Source organism: Myxine glutinosa, chromosome 2, assembly GCF_964187855.1.
Source record: "Myxine glutinosa chromosome 2, kmMyxGlut1.1, whole genome shotgun sequence".
Taxonomy (NCBI): Eukaryota; Metazoa; Chordata; class Myxini; order Myxiniformes; family Myxinidae; genus Myxine; species Myxine glutinosa.
In genome coordinates this window covers 45,654,054-45,674,882 of record NC_136262.1, presented here as the reverse complement: position 1 = coordinate 45,674,882, position 20,829 = coordinate 45,654,054, and the positions used below count along the sequence as shown (strand labels likewise).

The 20,829-nt window shown below is 49.4% G+C and overlaps 1 protein-coding gene across 1 annotated transcript in view; it reads left to right on the top strand.

Annotated features, from left to right (window-relative positions):
- The window catches only part of LOC144888195 (uncharacterized), a 588,989-nt gene that overhangs the window by 527,908 nt on the left and 40,252 nt on the right, over positions 1-20,829 (top strand). Inside the window, exon 3 of the mRNA XM_078772589.1 lies at positions 5,724-5,868. Within this exon, the coding sequence (XP_078628715.1) occupies positions 5,724-5,868 (145 nt within the window). The remainder of the gene's footprint in view (positions 1-5,723; positions 5,869-20,829) is intronic.

Here is a 20,829-nt window from a genome sequence, read left to right as displayed (position 1 = left end):
CTATAGGGTTGGTTTTCTAAGGCTTATATCAAAAGATTAACTTATATCAAATAAGTCTTTTAAGGTGGAAACGCGATGACGTCACCGTGTCACGCGGCACGAATGATTCCATTGTGCACGCTTTCGTTTTATTTCCAAATTAAAATCTGTTTTCACTTTTGCCGTAAAAATGACATCAGTGCAGCGAGTGTGGTATCTTATTTGGTGAAATTCGGTCGATTTGAAGTGGTGAAAATAAAATGCCATCACCCTGCCATCATCCTCCCATCACCCTGCCATCACCCTCCCATCACCCTGCCATCACCCTCCCATCACCCTGCCATCACCCTCCCATCACCCTCCCATCACCCTTTATTGGACCATTTGACTTCTATAGGGTTGGTTTTCTAAAGCTTATATCAAAATATCAATTTATATCAAATAAATCTTTTAAGGTGAAAGCGCGATGACGTCACCACGTCACGCGGCACGAATGCGCGCCTGTGTCGTTGGAGGTATTGACTTATATAGGGTTAGTTTTCTAAGGCTGTAGGCCGCACCTCATTTTGTCGAATAAAGTGGTATTCGGGTGGTTCCGGTATTTGGGACCGCAGGGACGGAAAGTGCAGGTACGGGGTGCTTGGCACTCCCCAGCCGGCCCGCTCTGAAGGTTCGGATCGGGACACCGGGATTCATTCCGGTCGCCCGGTCGGCCCGGAGGTGGGGGTGCGGGGCCTGTCACGGAACGTCAAAACAAACGGCCTGCCGGGGCCGCCCAAAAGTCGGGCGTGAGGGGCGCGTCCACTAATGGAACGCCTCTCGCTTCCCAGATCGAGGGCCACGTGGTCAGGAGAACCTCGTCCCTTCTGGTTGCCCTGCCGTCCCACCGGGAGCGCTGGCAGGGTGTACTTCAAACTAAGCTTAAGTGTCAAGTGTTAAGTTCCTCCTTGCCCTCGCAAGGGAAAGGCTAGGGTCAAGCTCTTCCAAATTTCCAAACACTAGAAATCGGACGTCTCAAATTAATTAATTATTGGTTAATACATCTCAGTCGCCCGCGACCTCTCTAGCGCGGGCGTCGAACCAGTTCATTTTCCAGGCGACCGGGCCGAGTATCGGCCCGGCCGTGGCCGAAGCCGTTGATTCCGCCGTAGCATGCTAACGCGTAGGCTCGCGCGTCCCCGGTCCGCCGGGGCTCCGTGGGTGTCCTACCGTGCCCGGCACTGCTGATCTCTCAAACTTCCGGGAGTAGGTGCCGGTGCCCGGGGACGGAGTTCGCTGTCTAAGCATGGTAGCGCTAGGCCAGTGGGACCGCCGGGACCCACGTGCACTCACAAGTTGTTCTGCGCGGGGGCGGCAGTATCAGACTGGGGCGCCCAAACGCTCCCCGGCTAAAGTTCATCCTGAAAGCGCCCACATTATGCGGACAAACCAAGTCAAGGGCCACGTGGTCAGGAGAACCTCGTCCCTTCCGGTCACACTGTGCCTATCGGCCGGCCTCGAAGACCGAAATTGTGAGGGTGTCACCCGAAAAATCATGCAGCGAAAATGAATGAACTCATTCATTTCATCATCTAAACAGTGACGCGCATGAATGGATGAACGAGATCCTCACTGTCCCTATCTACTATCCAGCGAACCCACAGCCAAGGGAACGGGCCTGGCGGAATCAGTGGGGAAAGAAAACCCTTTTGAGCTTGACTCTAGCCCGACTCTGTGAAGGGACTTGAGAGGCCGCAGGCACTCAATAGGGCTGGACCCGTGAAATTTCGGGGATTTTTGGTAAAATTACCTCAGGGTAAAGTTACATAGGAAAACACCGTGTTAAATTTCCGTCGCCGGAGGACTCTATTTCTTATTGCGAAATTCTCTAAGACTTCGCCTCTAGGAGTTATTGAAAATATTAACTTATATAAAAATTAGTTTTCTAAGACTGAAGCGCAGTGACGTCATCACGCCCTTAGTTTTCTAAGACTGAAGCGCAGTGACGTCATCACGCCCCCGCCATGAGTGTCGAAGGTCTTTCGAAGAAGAAGAGCTCGGAGTTGGACTGGACACGAGGCGGAGCGGACGCCATTTGGAAGAGCTGAGAGGACTCAGTCGTGATAGGCTGAGCCTGAGTGAGTATAGCAAGACAAGAACAAGATCTAGAAGGAGGTATGTACGGTGCGATTCATATAATATATTGTTTAGTTATCGTCGATGAGGAATTTGGGGTCGGAATGGGTGGTCGGCCTGGGTGACTTGGTCTCGACTAGATGCTAGGCCGCACCTCATTTTGTCCAATAAAGTGGTTTTAAAATATTTTTTGATGGTTCTCATGCTTATCATTAGATGCATAACGTTCGTAGCGAGGTGTGGATATATGGATTGACATCGGATGGTCTGAGATTCGGGATTTAGGAGCTTCGAAATTTTTTCATGAGGAATATATGCGATTTGTTTTGGGGGCCCTTAGAGCTAACGGAGGCTTGGATTTTAATTCTGATTCCGGATTTCGCAGTCGCTAGTACGTCTTAACACTCGACAGAAACTGGCCCCGCGAAATCTCCAGGATTTTCGGTAAAATTACTTCAGGGTAAATTTACATAGGAAAACCCCATGCTAAATTTTCGTTGCCGAAGGACTTTAATTTTTGCGAAATTCATCCTGACTTCGCCTCTAGGAGGATACAGGGGTATCTGTGGATAATGGGAACCTTTATTTGGCGAAATTCGGACTAATATTGACCGAGTTATTCAAAATATTAACTTATATCAAATAAATCTTTTGAGGTGAAAGCACGATGACATCACCACGTCACGCGGCACGAATGCGCACCTGTATCGTTGGAGGTATTGACTTATATAGGGTTGGTTTTCTAAGGCTTATATCAGAATATTAACTTATATCAAATGGGTCTTTTGAGGTGAAAGTGTGATGACGTCACCACGTCACGCGGCACGAATGCGCGCCTGTGTCGTTGGAGGTACGGACTTCTATAGGGTTGGTTTTCTAAGGCTTATATCAAAAGATTAACTTATATCAAATAAGTATTTTAAGGTGGAAACGCGATGACGTCACCGTGTCACGCGGCACGAATGATTCCATTGTGCACGCTTTCGTTTTATTTCCAAATTAAAATCTGTTTTCACTTTTGCTGTAAAAAGGACATCAGTGCATCGAGTGTGGTATCTTATTTGGTGAAATTCGGTCGATTTGAAGTGGTGAAAATAAAATGTGATCGTGGAAAATCGTAGCGAGGGGCCATTTTGAATCGGTTTTCGATTATTGCACCGGATTATTGCACCCTCCCATCACCCTCCCATCACCCTCCCCCATCACCCTCCCATCACCCTCCCATCACCCTCTCATCACCCTGCCCCATCACCCTGCCCCATCACCCTCCCCCATCACCCTGCCATCACCCTCCCATCACCCTCCCATCACCCTCCCATCACCCTGCCATCACCCTCCCACCACCCTCTCATTGGAGGTATTGACTTATACTAGGGCATTGCCCGTACTATATCTATATCTAAAATTATATCCCCCCCCTCTATTTACATGAAATGGTTTGGTCCAAAGCGAACGGCTTGCGAGTACGGTGACAATCCCCCCCCTCTATTTACATGCAATGGTTTGGTCCAAAGCGAACGGCTTCCGGAGTTTGGTAAAGAAATCGCCATCGCGTGCACAAACGCGCAGGAAAGCGAATGAATCGCAAATTCGGTTTTATTAGTTTTAAAACATAGTTTAACGCCAACATAGTTTGCAAACGTGAAATAAATGAATACGCTCTCAAATGTGCCATCCGAGGCAGAGTGTGTCCTCCACGTTCGGCACACGCGATCGTTCGCTGCTCTCTGATTGGTTGAATCGTTTTTTGGACATAGCTCGGTAAGTAATTGTCCGATTAATATGAAACCTTGAAAAGGCACATCCTCGGGTCCCCAGCAATATACCTGGCAAGTTAAAAGTATATCGGACCCGTGGTTGTCGAGAAACAGCGGTCACAGACAAACAGACGTACAAACGTACAGACAGAGATTACTGGAATTATAGATAGATAGGGTTGGTTTTCTAAGGCTTATATCAAAATATTAACTTATATCAAATGGGTCTTTTGAGGTGAAAGTGTGATGACGTCACCACGTCACGCGGCACGAATGCGCGCCTGTGTCGTTGGAGGTACTGACTTCTATAGGGTTGGTTTTCTAAGGCTTATATCAAAATATTGTTACGGACACGGTTTTTGGATGTTATTTTACCGAGCGGTGGTGTATTTAACCGCGTCCGAACAGTTACTCCCCGATTAGAACCCGATTCCAACCGAACGTTGACTAATCGCGCTACAGATATTCAATTGGGAAACCTCTAAAGCGACCGAAAGAGAAGAAGAGAGAAGAAAGACAGAGTTTGGAGGAAGAACAGATTTATTATACACACACAAGCAATATTTTAGAGCGACCAATATTATTTACAGCAATAGATGGAAAAGAGCAGTCACACAGTGCATTGTTAACTTATTCTATTTCATTTACTTAATCCCCAAGACAAACGAGTAGGACAGGACGTTCACACTCACACGGTGGATATTGCAGGCAGGTAATGGCTCGAGGTTGATTGCTTGAGAGAAAGGCAAGGTCGGAGGAGGCAGCAGCTTTCAACCCCTCGCGGTTTTGGCGGGAAAACCTCCGTCGCGTATCCGCGGCCGTCACGCGCTGGCTCGGCACACCTGCTCCTCTTCCTGGGGTGGAGCCGTCTCCCTCCGTTCAGCGCGTCTCTCCAACGACAGGGGATATTGCAGGCAGGTAGGTAGGTAGGGCTTGCGGTGGATTGCGCTCCTCTTCCAGGTCATCCCCCAGCGTATCTCTCAAGGCCTCTCCTTGGTGCAGCCTCGTTGCTCCTCTCCAGCTCATCTCCAGTCATCCCCCAAAGCAGTCCCTTACAGTCGCTTTTATCACCTCCGGCGGAATTAAGCCGCCGGCTCCGAGGGCACGCCTACCGGGTCACTCACCGCGGTGTTGATTGGCTGTTAGGGCCGGTTCACTCCTGCCCTCTTCTGACGAGGTGGAGACACGCCTTTCTTCTCCAACCTTACCTCGTGGCCAATGGTGGTTGAAGAGAAAAACCGACCAAAATGCGGAAGGCAAATGGAAGGGAGGTTTTGGGGAAATTGGAAGGGCCTACGCTTATTTTGTTTGATACAATGCAAAGTCAATCTAGTGGAAAACACATACTTAGCCTACATGGAATAAGGAAATACACTATTTAAAAGATATATCGTGACCTGCGTGTATGTTCTATGAAATTAATTAGGAGGACGGCTGCGACCATTATTTACATTACCAGGATGTTACCATACCAAAACCATACTCTTCACATCCGTTACCCTTCCTCCAAAATTGTTACACTCCTCAAAACCCGTTACACTTCTCAAAACCCGTTACACTTCTCAAAATCGTTACACTGCACCCTCCTTTCTTCAGGCACGTCCTCGGGCCTACTAGACTTAACTGAGTGTGACATGTAGGTGTAATTCCCTCTACAATTAACCTGACCCTGAGTGTGACAATTTTAAAACACAAATAAGTATGTCCCCCTATTGCATTGCATCCTGTCTAACAGACTCAAGCCCACAGCTAACCGAATTACGGAATTATTCTGAAACTATACATTTACGGTGGGGAGCATTATTTACAATGACGTGATTTCTTATTTACAACGCAACCCAGGACCTGTGTGTTTTTTTCTTTTCTTTTTAGGGAACAAGAGAAAGAAATTCCTGTTGGGAGGGAGGAGACAGCACGCATTGCATCGATGCACCAGCACCAATACCACCAAAGCACCCAAAAGCACCCAAAAGCACCACAAGCACCACAAAGCACCACTCGGTGCGCAGTCACCATGGTTCATAATAAACACAACAAAAGAACTGGTGGTGGTCTTCTCCTTGTCTGCTGGGCCGATGTTCTTCCTGACGTCTTCTGGCTTCATGCGGCCTATTTGGACATAATAAAAAGCACAACTTGTGTTCGTTTTTTATTATTATTTAGGGCCTCAGGGGCCAACTAAGGGTGGTCCACCTGTTTGGCATAGGTGCCACCTTACCGAGGTCCGCAAGCAAGATTCCCTGGCCACTATGGCCGGTCTCCAACAGAGGTGCTCTGCCCCAGAACCTGGGGTCCATCAAGTGGTACTTGGCCGCCGAACAGCGGTCCATAAAGTGGTACATCAACGCAATGCGTGCTGGTTCTGGGAATCTCGGGCGCACAATGGCCACCTCACGCACGCTCCCCTCGGCACCCAATGGCGCACAGGTCATGTGGGAGACAAAAGAAAGACAATTGAGCGAGGGGTAAGGTCACAAGGGTACACGTCAAACAAGGCAATGCAAGGTGAAATGCGTACGGAGGCCGAAGTGAGAAAGCTCGTCCCTACCGTACGTCACCCCCCTGTCACCTACACTACCCTTGCTCTTACCCCATATTTACAAAATCTACCCATTTACAAATTCGTCACTACTGTCACGTCTTCCCCATATTTCCCTTATACCAAATTCGTCACCACAATCCCTCTACTTCAAAATTTGCCATCATCAATTCATCATCAATCCTCAAAAGGAGGGAGAGATGGAATTACGCACAATGTCACACCCACGTCATGATGCGTCTCACAACCCAAACATTTGCATCATAAAAAATAATCAAAACATGGCATGGTGTGGAGTACCTGTCACCTCAGGTGAGTGGATGCAGATGGTGTGAGGAGATCCTTCATCCTAACTATCCTCTAAATGATTTTAACACACTTTACACTACCCGGGGTCTTTCTCCGGCCAAACCATTGGCCCTCTTACATTATGGGTTCTAAAAACCAATTCCCATTGGCCAAACTGTGGTGCTCTTCAATTTGGGGTCTCACTCCCCCGATTCATCTCCCGGTGCCCTCGCACAATTTCTGGGCTGTGGCGTGTACCTCTCCCAGTGGGTCTACCCACCTGCACACCTCCACCACTGCAGTTGCCTCCGAGCTTACCTGCTCCTTACCCTAACCTAACTACCTGGGGAAGACCCCTCTTGGATCTGTCACCCCACTGGTGCCCTCTGGCACTGGGCTACCCGGGTCCGTCCTCCGGATCCTCGGGCCCCATCCACAACAACTACTACCGGCTCCCAGAGCCCACCTGCGGCCTCACCTGGCCGACATCCTTACAGTGGTGGAGTGCCCAAACCAACTACACACACTAACAGGCTACACGCCCAGCCATTTCCACAACACTAATGCACCCATCCAAATACCATTCTTTCACCTCGCACCACAGATGCCAATATCCAACCACAATTTACCTGTACCCTCTACCTAACACTTACACTACCCGCCCCGGGTATCCGTGATGGGGGTCCACTCTTCCCCCATTCACACCTTCGCACCATCCACTCCACTCCACAATTTCCACCATTCTCACTCCACGACCATCCATTCCAATACTCCATACCATTTATTCCATACACCTGTCTTTCATTCACCTGTCGTTGCACACCTGTGCAATCATACCTGGTGCCACCTGCACCCTCCTTTCTTCCTGGACCATTTGGTCAACACAACACGCAATCACCACTACTCCCTCATACACTGCTCCACACACCTGTTCAGTTGCACACCTGTGCAATCACACCTGTTCCATTCTCACCCGTTCAATCCTCACACACACGGCATCATCTCAGCTAACTACTCCCCTCTGAAACTTGCGCTTCCCAGTCGTCCCTTTAAACTATTGCGCTCCCACGTCATTATCATCCATACTAATCTACCTGCGTCCCTACTACAGGTATCAGTCACTAACTAAACTTAACGTTACCTAATGTCAATCTCTTCTAGATCCCTACACACCATATCCTAACCCACCCGGGCTAGTTTTCACTGCCATACACCCCATAAACTATTGCGCATTTGCCCCACCTGTGAGGGATGGTGGATTTGCCATCCCACCACATCGGGGGTCTCTCACTACCAATTTCGCTCGTCCAAATCCAACAATTCAAAAATTTTCCATTTACTGCCAATTCCATTCACTTTTCTAAATTTCGTTTTAAATCACTATCACTATCACCATCACCCGTCTACTTATTACATCCTCTCGGTGCGCCAATTCACATCTACAGCCCGGCTTCGTACAGCCGAGCAATGAACGCGGGTCGTTTTGTGCCAGCGGCTGGATACGTCCCGCATTCGGGGCAGGGACGGAGGCTTACCCGGGCCGAGATCCCATGCACCACTTCGGCGTGGAGCCATCCAATGTCCCGATCTCGACCTGCCGGCACGTCTCAATAGAAAGTGGTCGCCATGACGACCCTTCCTATCGAGCTGCCCGCTCCGCCTTGTGGAGCCCGGACGCGGCCGCTCCACGCGAGGCCCAGCGTGGATCGCGCACGGCGGTCCTTTCGAACCCGCCGTGGCTCGGATCTCCGCTGGTTCTCGCGGCACGCGAAGCCCGGCACGCACCGAGGGCCCGATCCGGCTAAAAGTCGACCTAACCTTTAACCCGGTTACCGTCGACGCTTCACCTGCAGGCTTACATGCATACGCTACCTCTTTCTTGCTCATACATGCAGCCGTTCCCATTCTCCTCGTACCTTTTCTTTCACACCTCGGTACACTCACTCCGCTCACCGACTTGGTCACACACCTGACCACCGAACACTTTGGCACACATTCGTTGCTCGCACACCTCACCAATACACCGCTTCGCGCCCCCTCCTCGGTCACCTCCTCTGTGACAATCACAGGTGTGCTCTCATTCGCACACCCAACCACGTGCCTCACCACCAACTCCAGCGTGCATTCCCACTCACGCTCTACCATTCCAGGTGTGCATCCTTCCATCCCAGGTGTACATCCTCGCTCACCTGTCATAACCAACTCACGCTCCGTTTCACTCTCACTACTCTCACCTCCACTCTCGGTCGCGCACTCACCCTTACTCTCGACCGCACACTCTTTCCTCATGCACCCGTCCGTTACACACCTTTCTCGCGCACACCCTCCCGTTACATCCTCTGTAACACTCACCACAGGTGTACACTCTCTCGTTACTTCCTCCGTAACACTCACCACAGGTGTACACTCTCTCGTTACTTCCTCCGTAACACTCACCACAGGTGTACACTCTCTCGTTACTTCCTCCGTAACACTCACCACAGGTGTACACTCTCTCGTTACTTCCTCCGTAACACTCACCACAGGTGTACACTCTCTCGTTACTTCCTCCGTAACACTCACCACAGGTGTACACTCTCTCGTTACTTCCTCCGTAACACTCACCACAGACGTACACTTTCTCGTTACATCCTCTGTAACACTCACCACAGGTGTACACTCTCTCGTTACTTCCTCCGTAACACTCACCACAGGTGTACACTCTCTCGTTACTTCCTCCGTAACACTCACCACAGACGTACACTTTCTCGTTACATCCTCTGTAACACTCACCACAGGTGTACACTCTCTCGTTACTTCCTCCGTAACACTCACCACAGGTGTACACTCTCTCGTTACTTCCTCCGTAACACTCACCACAGGTGTACACTCTCTCGTTACTTCCTCCGTAACACTCACCACACCGCGCTTCCATGTACCCCCTCGCACACGCGCTTCGACCGGCTCACTCCTGACGGCACACTCACTCCTCGGCGTGCACTTTTTCCTCACACACCCCATGGTCGGACATTCTCGCACACCTCTTTTTTCGCACACCTGACCTGTCACACACTTCACCAACGGCCTTTCACGAACACCCGGATCCAAACCAATCCCCAAGCCGACTGAAGCTTTCCTCACATCATATACATTGCCACTCACCTCCGTACTTCGTCTCCGCACCTCCTCTGCCACCTGCAAACTTTTTATTTGGTTAGTGAGCACTTCATCATGATTTGAACACAGACCTTGTACATATTCCATGACTTCCTCCTTTATCTCCCTTTTAGTTTCCCTCCGTCTCTTCTTAATTTCACTCACCCCCTCTTCCACCTCCTCTAATTTTTCCTTTACCTCCTTCATCTCCCGGTGCGCCCCCTCTATTTCTTCCTCTAACGCCACCTTAACCGTTTCTACGTGCGTCCTTACCTCCCGGTCCTTCGTCTCCATTGCTTCTGTCACCTCTTCCAACCTCTTCGTCAATCCCTCATGTACCATTTGACATTCCTTTTGTGTTGCTATTAATTCATTTTTTATGTCCTTTTGTGTTGCTTTTAAACCCCCGATGATTGCTGTGTTCTTTTCCACTTGGTCCGTTAGTTCCTTTTGTCCCACTGTCAGCTGTTCTACTCCTTTCGTCAGATCTTCTATTCCCCCCTGTAACTTTGCCGTATTATTTCTCACCTCTTTCTCTATACGCTTTTCGCCTCGCTTTACCTCCTCGCGCAGCCCCGAGACCTCCTCACTCACCCCTCGTCGTATTTCCTCCATCTGGTTCCCCATCTGTTCGATTTCCCGGGCGGATTGTTCCCCTATTTCCCGCAATTTGTCCTCCATCCTATTTTCTAACCCCATTAACCCATTTTTCACCCCCTCTAACTGATTCTCCTGGGCAGCCATTCTGTTTTCCACCCCCGTTAACCCATGTTTCACCCCTTCTATCCCATTGTCTAACCCCTCAAATTTCTTGTCTAATCCCTCAAATTTCTTGTCTAATCCCTCAAATTTCTTTTCTAATCCCTCACCGGTACCCCTCGCTTCGTCCCTCATTACCCCCATTTGGCCCTCCAATCGCTCACCCTGAGCATCCATCCGGTTCCCCATTACCCCCATTTGGTTCCCCATTACCCCCAATTGCTCACTCTGAGCATCCATCCGGCCCTCCAATCGCTCACTATTCTGGGCCATAAGGGCCTTCATTTGTATAAAAAAAAGGTTCAAATCCATTGGCATCTCCGGTTCGACTACCGCGACCATGGGCGTGGCTAAATGTGGCGCCGCTGTAATCACGTGCGCTAGAGCGCCATTTTGTGCACCTGAAATTCCCGCAACCACATTGCCATTTTCCTCCTCCCTTTCTTCCACATACATTTCCCCTGGTTCCTGGGTTACCCCTAACCCGTCTATCTCCCCCACCGACATCCGATCGCCTTGATTGTCCATGGCGCGATCTAAAAATTCGGGTTTTATAAAACAACACAATTTCGTCCGCTTTATAATTTTGAGCGCGTGCAGCGCGCTCCGGGTCGATCTCACTCCCCGACACCAATTGTTACGGACACGGTTTTTGGATGTTATTTTACCGAGCGGTGGTGTATTTAACCGCGTCCGAACAGTTACTCCCCGATTAGAACCCGATTCCAACCGAACGTTGACTAATCGCGCTACAGATATTCAATTGGGAAACCTCTAAAGCGACCGAAAGAGAAGAAGAGAGAAGAAAGACAGAGTTTGGAGGAAGAACAGATTTATTATACACACACAAGCAATATTTTAGAGCGACCAATATTATTTACAGCAATAGATGGAAAAGAGCAGTCACACAGTGCATTGTTAACTTATTCTATTTCATTTACTTAATCCCCAAGACAAACGAGTAGGACAGGACGTTCACACTCACACGGTGGATATTGCAGGCAGGTAATGGCTCGAGGTTGATTGCTTGAGAGAAAGGCAAGGTCGGAGGAGGCAGCAGCTTTCAACCCCTCGCGGTTTTGGCGGGAAAACCTCCGTCGCGTATCCGCGGCCGTCACGCGCTGGCTCGGCACACCTGCTCCTCTTCCTGGGGTGGAGCCGTCTCCCTCCGTTCAGCGCGTCTCTCCAACGACAGGGGATATTGCAGGCAGGTAGGTAGGTAGGGCTTGCGGTGGATTGCGCTCCTCTTCCAGGTCATCCCCCAGCGTATCTCTCAAGGCCTCTCCTTGGTGCAGCCTCGTTGCTCCTCTCCAGCTCATCTCCAGTCATCCCCCAAAGCAGTCCCTTACAGTCGCTTTTATCACCTCCGGCGGAATTAAGCCGCCGGCTCCGAGGGCACGCCTACCGGGTCACTCACCGCGGTGTTGATTGGCTGTTAGGGCCGGTTCACTCCTGCCCTCTTCTGACGAGGTGGAGACACGCCTTTCTTCTCCAACCTTACCTCGTGGCCAATGGTGGTTGAAGAGAAAAACCGACCAAAATGCGGAAGGCAAATGGAAGGGAGGTTTTGGGGAAATTGGAAGGGCCTACGCTTATTTTGTTTGATACAATGCAAAGTCAATCTAGTGGAAAACACATACTTAGCCTACATGGAATAAGGAAATACACTATTTAAAAGATATATCGTGACCTGCGTGTATGTTCTATGAAATTAATTAGGAGGACGGCTGCGACCATTATTTACATTACCAGGATGTTACCATACCAAAACCATACTCTTCACATCCGTTACCCTTCCTCCAAAATTGTTACACTCCTCAAAACCCGTTACACTTCTCAAAACCCGTTACACTTCTCAAAATCGTTACAATATTAACTTATATCAAATGTCTTTTAAGATGAAAGCGCGATGACGTCACCACGTCACGCGGCACGAATGCGCACCTGTGTCGTTGGAGGTATTGACTTCTATAGGGTTGGTTTTCTAAGGCTTATATCAAAATCTGAACTTATATCAAATGTCTTTTAAGATGAAAGCGCGATGACGTCACCACGTCACGCGGCACGAATGGGTCCATTGTGCACGCTTTCGTTTTATTTCCAAATTAAAATCTGTTTTCACTTTTGCCGAAAAAATGACATCAGTGCATCGAATGTGGTATCTTATTTGGTGAAATTCGGTCGATTTGAAGTGGTGAAAATAAAATGTGATCGTGGAAAATCATAGCGAGGGGCCATTTTGAATCGGTTTTCGATTATTGCACCGGATTATTGCACCCTCCCATCACCCTCCCATCACCCTCCCTCATCACCCTCCCATCACCCTCCCATCACCCTCCCATCACCCTCTCATCACCCTGCCCCATCACCCTGCCCCATCACCCTCCCCCATCACCCTGCCATCGCCCTCCCATCACCCTCCCATCACCCTGCCATCACCCTCCCATCACCCTCCCATCACCCTGCCATCACCCTCCCACCACCCTCTCGTTGGAGGTATTGACTTATATAGGGTTGGTTTTCTAAGGCTTATATCAGAATATTAACTTATATCAAATGGGTCTTTTGAGGTGAAAGTGTGATGACGTCACCACGTCACGCGGCACGAATGCGCGCCTGTGTCGTTGGAGGTACTGACTTCTATAGGGTTGGTTTTCTAAGGCTTATATCAAAAGATTAACTTATATCAAATAAGTCTTTTAAGGTGGAAACGCGATGACGTCACCGTGTCACGCGGCACGAATGATTCCATTGTGCACGCTTTCGTTTTATTTCCAAATTAAAATCTGTTTTCTCTTTTGCCGTAAAAATGACATCAGTGCAGCGAGTGTGGTATCTTATTTGGTGAAATTCGGTCGATTTGAAGTGGTGAAAATAAAATGCCATCACCCTGCCATCACCCTCCCATCACCCTGCCATCACCCTCCCATCACCCTGCCATCACCCTCCCATCACCCTGCCATCACCCTCCCATTACCCTCCCATCACCCTTTATTGGACCATTTGACTTCTGTAGGGTTGGTTTTCTAAGGCTTATATCAAAATATCAATTTATATCAAATAAATCTTTTAAGGTGAAAGCGCGATGACGTCACCACGTCACGCGGCACGAATGCGCGCCTGTGTCGTTGGAGGTATTGACTTATATAGGGTTGGTTTTCTAAGGCTGTAGGCCGCACCTCATTTTGTCGAATAAAATGGTATTCGGGTGGTTCCGGTATTTGGGACCGCAGGGACGGAAGGTGCAGGTACGGGGTGCTTGGCACTCCCCAGCCGGCCCGCTCTGAAGGTTCGGATCGGGACACCGGGATTCATTCCGGTCGCCCGGTCGGCCCGGAGGTGGGGGTGCGGGGCCTGTCACGGAACGTCAAAACAAACGGCCTGCCGGGGCCGCCCAAAAGTCGGGCGTGAGGGGCACGTCCACTAATGGAACGCCTCTCGCTTCCCAGATCGAGGGCCACGTGGTCAGGAGAACCTCGTCCCTTCTGGTTGCCCTGCCGTCCCGCCGTGGGCGCTGGCAGGGTGTACTTCAAACTAAGCTTAAGTGTCAAGTGTTAAGTTTCTCCTTGCCCTCGCAAGGGAAAGGCTAGGGTCAAGCTCTTCCAAATTTCCAAATACTAGAAATCGGACGTCTCAAATTAATTAATCATTTGTTAACACATCTCAGTCGCCCGCGACCTCTCTAGCGCGGGCGTCGAACCAGTTCATTTCCGGAGCGACCGGGCCGAGCATCGGCCCGGCCATGGCCGAAGCCGTTGATTCCGCCGTAGCACGCTAACGCGTAGGCTCGCGCGCCCCTGGTCCGCCGGGGCTCCGCGGGTGTCCTACCGTGCCTGGCGCCGCTATTCTCTCGACTTCCGGGAGTAGGTGCCGGTGCCCGGGGACGGACCTCGCTGTCTAAACATGGTAGCGCTAGGCCAGTGGGACCGCCGGGACCCACGTGCACTCACACGTTGATATGAACGTGGGCGGCAGCATCAGACCGGGGCGCCCAAATGCGCCACGCGCCCAAACGCTCCCCGGCTAAAGTTCATCCTGATGCGCCCACGTTGTGCGGACAAACCCCACCGAGTCGAGGGCCACGCGGTCAGGAGAACCTCGTCCCTTCTGGTCACACTGTGCCTATCGGCCGGCCTCGAAGACCGAAAAAGTGACTATGTCACCCTAAAAATCATGCAGCGAAAATGAATGAACTCATTCATTTCGTCATCTAACAAGTGACGCGCTTGAACAGGATGAGCGAGATTCCCACTGTCCCTATCTACTATCCAGCGAAACCACAGCCAAGGGAACGGGCTTGGTGGAATCAGTGGGGAAAGAAAACCCTTTTGAGCTTGACTCTAGCCCGACTCTGTGAAGGGACTTGAGAGGCCGCAGGCACTCAATAGGGCTGGACCCGTGAAATTTCGGAGATTTTTGGTAAAATTACCTCAGGGTAAAGTTACATAGGAAAACACCGTGTTAAATTTCTGTCGCCGAAGGACTTTATTTCTTATTGCGAAATTCTCTAAGACATCAAAAAAAAAAAAAAAAAAAAAAAACATTTCCTTTTCTGTTCTCATTCGTTTATTCATTCTTATTCGTTCGTTCGTTCTTCGACCACGTGTTTCTCCCCCATTTCCCCAGATAGTTTTCACTCATTAACCTTCAATGTTTACACTTTCCCCTCAAGTTATGTATTCCGTCATATTTTATAACACCTTTTTCTTCTTCTTCTTTAAAAGGCTGCTTTCGACTTGCTCACCAAATCAATTCATCCCAAAAAAAATATCCATCTCCTATAGTGCCTTTGTTCTACATTCCCTAAACTCTCCTGCACTCCATCCTCCATCCAGCGTCCTTAAACGTATTTTTAACTCGAAGGTCACAAGAAACTCATTTTGCAATAAATGTTCGTTTCCCATAAATCGTACACTTTCAAAAATCCAATCTCACCCCTCCCCTCCAAATCTTCCCCATAACCCCTCCCCTCCAAATCTTCCCCATCACCCCTCCCCTCCAAATCTTCCCCATCAACCATCCCTTTCAAATCTCCCCCCTTGCCCCCTCCCTCCTAAACTACTCCCTCACCACTCCCCGCCAAGACGCCCCCTCGCCCCTCCCCTCCTAGACTCCTGCCTCACCCCTCCCCTCCAAATCTCCCCCATATCCCATCCCTTTCAAATCCCTCCCCTTGTCCCTTCCCTCCCAAACTCCCCCCTCACCCCTCCCCTTCAAATCTCCCCACCCTCATTGCTTCTCAATTTCCCCCCGCTCACTCCCCCTCCTCAAAGCGTCCTCCCCGCTTCTTCCCCCTTCAAACTCTCACCTCCATCTCCCCCAACCTTCTGCCTCGCTCTTCCCCCTCCTCAAATAACACCTCATTGTGGCTCACCCAATCACCATCAAACCTTTTGTCCACCCCATCCTTCCCTTTCTCCGAGCTATTCTGAAATCTCTGACACACCTTCAACAGCTCTCCCTACCTCTTCCACCTCTTCCACATCTTACCCTACCCCTCCTCCCCCCTGTTCTGTATCTGATGCTCCCCCTTCCTCTTCATTAACGGTATGGACCTCAAACATCCGGGGCCTTCGTTCAAACTTAACTGATCTCTCCATACAGGTTGCTTCTGTCAAACCAGACGTGATCTGCTTAACAGAAACTTTCCTCCTTTATGATGTCTCTGATTCCATAGTATCTCTCCCGGGCTACTCCCTCCTCCGGTATGATAGACCTGAGCCTCGTCCTGGAGGCGGGGTTGCTATCTTTATCAAAAACTCTCTTCCTCACTCGCCCTGCACTGCACTCTCTCCACCTCACCCCCAGGAATACCTCTGGCTACGGCTTCCCCTTCGCTCCCACCTCTTGTTCATATGTGTGTTGTACCGTCCACCAAACAGTGATGACTCCATCTACATCTCGCTGTCTGATGATATGGACCAACTTCTATCTACTCATCCCAACTCTCTCTTCCTCATATGTGGTGATTTCAACTGTCATCATGCCAGTTGGCTGGGTGTGGGTACCTCTCTCACCAGCCATGGCTCCTCAGCAAAGGACTTCTGCGACTCACTGGGACTGACACAATCTGTCAATTTCCCGACCCGGATCTCAGTCAACGGAACATCTTCTCTTCTGGACTTGGTTATGACTAACTTCCCTGAAAATGTCTGCTGCTCTTCTTCTGCTCCGATCGGATCATCTGATCATGTCCTTGTTAAAGTGGACATCTCTCTGACCATCCTCAGGGAGCCTGCTCAGCGTCGACGAGTCTGGCATTTCACTCAGGCCAACTGGCACGGTCTTCAAGCAGCCATCAATCATCTGGACTGGTCTCCCATCTCTACCACCTCTGACATCAACTCATCCTGGGAATTCTTCCAAAGTAAATTGCTCTCTCTCATGCACAGATTTATCCCATCTCGTCTTCAGTTGTCATACCCTTCCTCCCGTCCATGGTACACGGAATCTTGTGGTGAGGCTGTTGCCCAGAAACAACTTGCCTTCGTCTCCTGGAAAGCAAATCCAACGGAAGGAAATCTCATTTCCTTTCACAAAGCCCGAAACAAGTGTGTGTCCACCCTCAGGAGAGCCAGGAAACAATATCTCTCCGTTCTCAAGACCCAACTCTCTTATCTGTCTCCCTCTTCCAAATCCTGGTGGCGTCTGGTCAAATCCGTTTCTGGTGTTTGTTCCCCCTCCATCCCCTCCCTTACCTCAAACGGCTACACAGCTGACTCCGCACGTGAAAAATCTGAATGCGTCAACTCTGTGTTTGCCTCTAAATCTTGTGTCCCAAACCCATCCCTCTCTGTATCCACCATACCCAGTCGTACCCAGCTGCTCCTGGACTCCGTGTCCTTTCCTCCTGACAAGGTGGAAAAGTTTCTGTCAACCCTCGACTCTGATTCTGCAACTGGACCCGACGGCATCAGCCCACGGGTCCTAAAATCCTGCTCTGCTGCTCTATCTCACCCTCTCTCTGTTCTCTTCACCCTCTCTTTTGCTCAAGGTCAACTGCCATCTGCTTGGAAATCAGCCAACATCACCGCTTTGCACAAAAAAGGTGCAAAAACAGATCCTAGCAACTACAGACCAATCAGCCTTCTCCCAATTATCAGCAAAGTCATGGAATCCATCATTGCTTCTGATATGAAATCTTTCCTCTTCTCCAATGGCTTGATCTCTGATCATCAATTTGGTTTCAGACCAGGTCACTCTACTCTGGACATGCTGCTTCTGCTGTCTCAACAATGGATGGAGGTCCTCAATGCCAAACAGGAAATTAGAGCTGTCTCCCTCGACATATCACGTGCCTTCGACACGGTCTGGCACCCCGCTCTGCTCACCAAACTCTCCTCCTTTGGTATCCATGGAAATCTCCACGCATGGCTGGCGGACTTCCTCTCTAGTCGTCGTCAACGTGTGGCCCTGAATGGGTTTCTCTCATCTCCTCTTCCTGTTCAGGCTGGAGTTCCCCAAGGCAGTGTTCTGGGCCCCGTGCTTTTTCTGGTCTTCATCAATGATCTCTCTGACTCTCTCGAAAATCCTCTCTATCTCTTTGCTGATGACTCCACTCTCTGCCGCTCCATTCCTCTTCCCTCAGATCGGCAGTCTGCTGCCTCCTCTCTCTCTGAAGACCTGGACAAAATCACAGACTGGTCAAACAAGTGGAACATGTCTTTCAATCCTGACAAATCTCACACTCTTACTATGTCTCTCCGAAAAGATCGACTGGACAACCCTCCCATCTACTTTCTCAACAATCCTCTCCAAGAAGTTCTGTCGCTCAAGATTTTGGGTCTCACTATCTGCCATGATCTTTCTTGGGAAAACCACATTTCCAAGCTGGCCTCCAAAGCCAGTCGCCGACTGGGCATCCTCCGTCGTGCGAAGTCCTTCCTCGGCACACCTGAGCTCCTCACCACATACAAGGCTTTCATCCGCAGCTCAATGGAATACTGTTCTCCCCTATGGGCCGGTGCTCCTGCCTCACACCTAGCTCGGCTTCACGCTGTTGAAACCAAAGCTTTCAGAATTATTGGAATCTCCCGCGATGAAGCTATCTCTGAGGGCCTTTCACTCACTCACCGCAGGCAGGTAGGTGGTCTTTCTGTCTTCTACCGACTCCTCTCCGGCCTTGCACCCCCAGCTCTCTCTGTGCTCTGTCCCCCAAATATTCCTACAGGTCGCACAAGATCTGCCAGCAACCCTCTGATGGTTAAACTGCCGAAATCTCGGCTCTCCGCTCACCTTCACTCTTTCATTCCTCTTTTCTCCCGCCTCTGGAACAAACTCCCTCACTCCCTTCAATCCCACTCCTCCCTCCAGGTCTTTAAAACAGCTGTTCACCACCATCTCTTATCTTCCCCCATCCAAAACCTTGATCTTTTCTACCCCCGCTAATTCACCCCAGATCCACCTTGTTTGAAATTCCAACTTCTTTCCTGGAAGTCCTGGCAGTGTCCATATGTTTTATACCTCTCCCACTGCCCCCTTCCCACGCCCCCCCCCCCCAAAGCCCTCGCCCTCTCTCAGATCTCTCGATGTCTCCATGTCTCTCGGTCCCTGCTCTCAAATGTTGTGTTTGTGTCCTTCCCCCTCTCTCCCCATCTTGTCTACCGCTCCCTATGTTATATGTTTTATGTGTCGGTTTGTCTTTCTGTGTGTTCATGTGATTAATGTTCGCTCTTTCACGAGCCTCGATATTGTATACAAAAAAAAAAAAAAAAAAAAAAAAAAAAAAAAAAAAAAAAAAAAAGACTTCGCCTCTAGGAGTTATTGAAAATATTAACTTATATAAAAATTAGTTTTCTAAGACTGAAGCGCAGTGACGTCATCACGCCCTTAGTTTTCGAAGACTGAAGCGCAGTAACGTCATCACGCCCCCGCCATGAGTGTCGAAGGTCTTTCGAAGAAGAAGAGCTCGGAGTTGGACTGGACACGAGGCGGAGCGGACGCCATTTGGAAGAGCTGAGAGGACTCAGTCGTGATAGGGTGAGCCTGAGTGAGTGTTACAAGACAAGAACAAGATCTAGAAGGAGGTATGTATGGTGCGATTCATATAATATATTGTTTAGTTATCGTCGATGAGGAATTTGGGGTCGGAATGGGTGGCCGGCCTGGGTGACTTGGTCTCGACTAGATGCTAGGCCGCACCTCATTTTGTCCAATAAAATGGTTTTAAAATATTTTTTGATGGTTCTCATGCTTATCATTAGATGCATAACGTTCATAGCGAGGTGTGGATATATGGATTGACATCGGATGGTCTGAGATTCGGGATTTAGGAGCTTCGAAGTTTTTTTCATTAGGAATATATGCGATTTGTTTTGGGGGGCCCTTAGAGCTAACGGAGGCTCGGATTTTAATTCTGATTCCGGATTTGGCAGTCGCTAGTACGTCTTAACACTCGACAGAAACTGGCCCCGTGAAATCTCCAGGATTTTCGGTAAAATTACTTCAGGGTAAATTTACATAGGAAAACCCCATGCTAAATTTTCGTTGCCGAAGGACTTTAATTTTTACGAAATTCATCCTGACTTCGCCTCTAGGAGGATACAGGGGTATCTGTGGATAACGGGAACCTTTATTTGGCGAAATTCGGACTGATATTGACCGAGTTATTCAAAATATTAACTTATATCAAATAAATCTTTTGAGGTGAAAGCGCGATGACGTCACCACGTCACGCGGCACGAATGCGCACCTGTATCGTTGGAGGTATTGACTTATATAGGGTTGGTTTTCTAAGGCTTATATCAGAATATTAACTTATATCAAATGGGTCTTTTGAGGTGAAAGTGTGATGACGTCACCACGTCACGCGGCACGAATGCGCGCCTGTGTCTTTGGAGGTACTGACTTCTATAGGGTTGGTTTTCTAAGGCTTATATCAAAAGATTAACTTATATCAAATAAGTCTTTTAAGGTGGAAACGCGATGACGTCACCATGTCACGCGGCACGAATGATTCCATTGTGCACGCTTTCGTTTTATTTCCAAATTAAAATCTGTTTTCACTTTTGCCGTAAAAATGACATCAGTGCAGCGAGTGTGGTATCTTATTTGGTGAAATTCGGTCGATTTGAAGTGGTGAAAATAAAATGCCATCACCCTGCCATCACCCTCCCATCACCCTGCCATCACCCTCCCATCACCCTGCCATCACCCTGCCATCACCCTCCCATTACCCTCCCATCACCCTTTATTGGACCATTTGACTTCTGTAGGGTTGGTTTTCTAAGGCTTATATCAAAATATCAATTTATATCA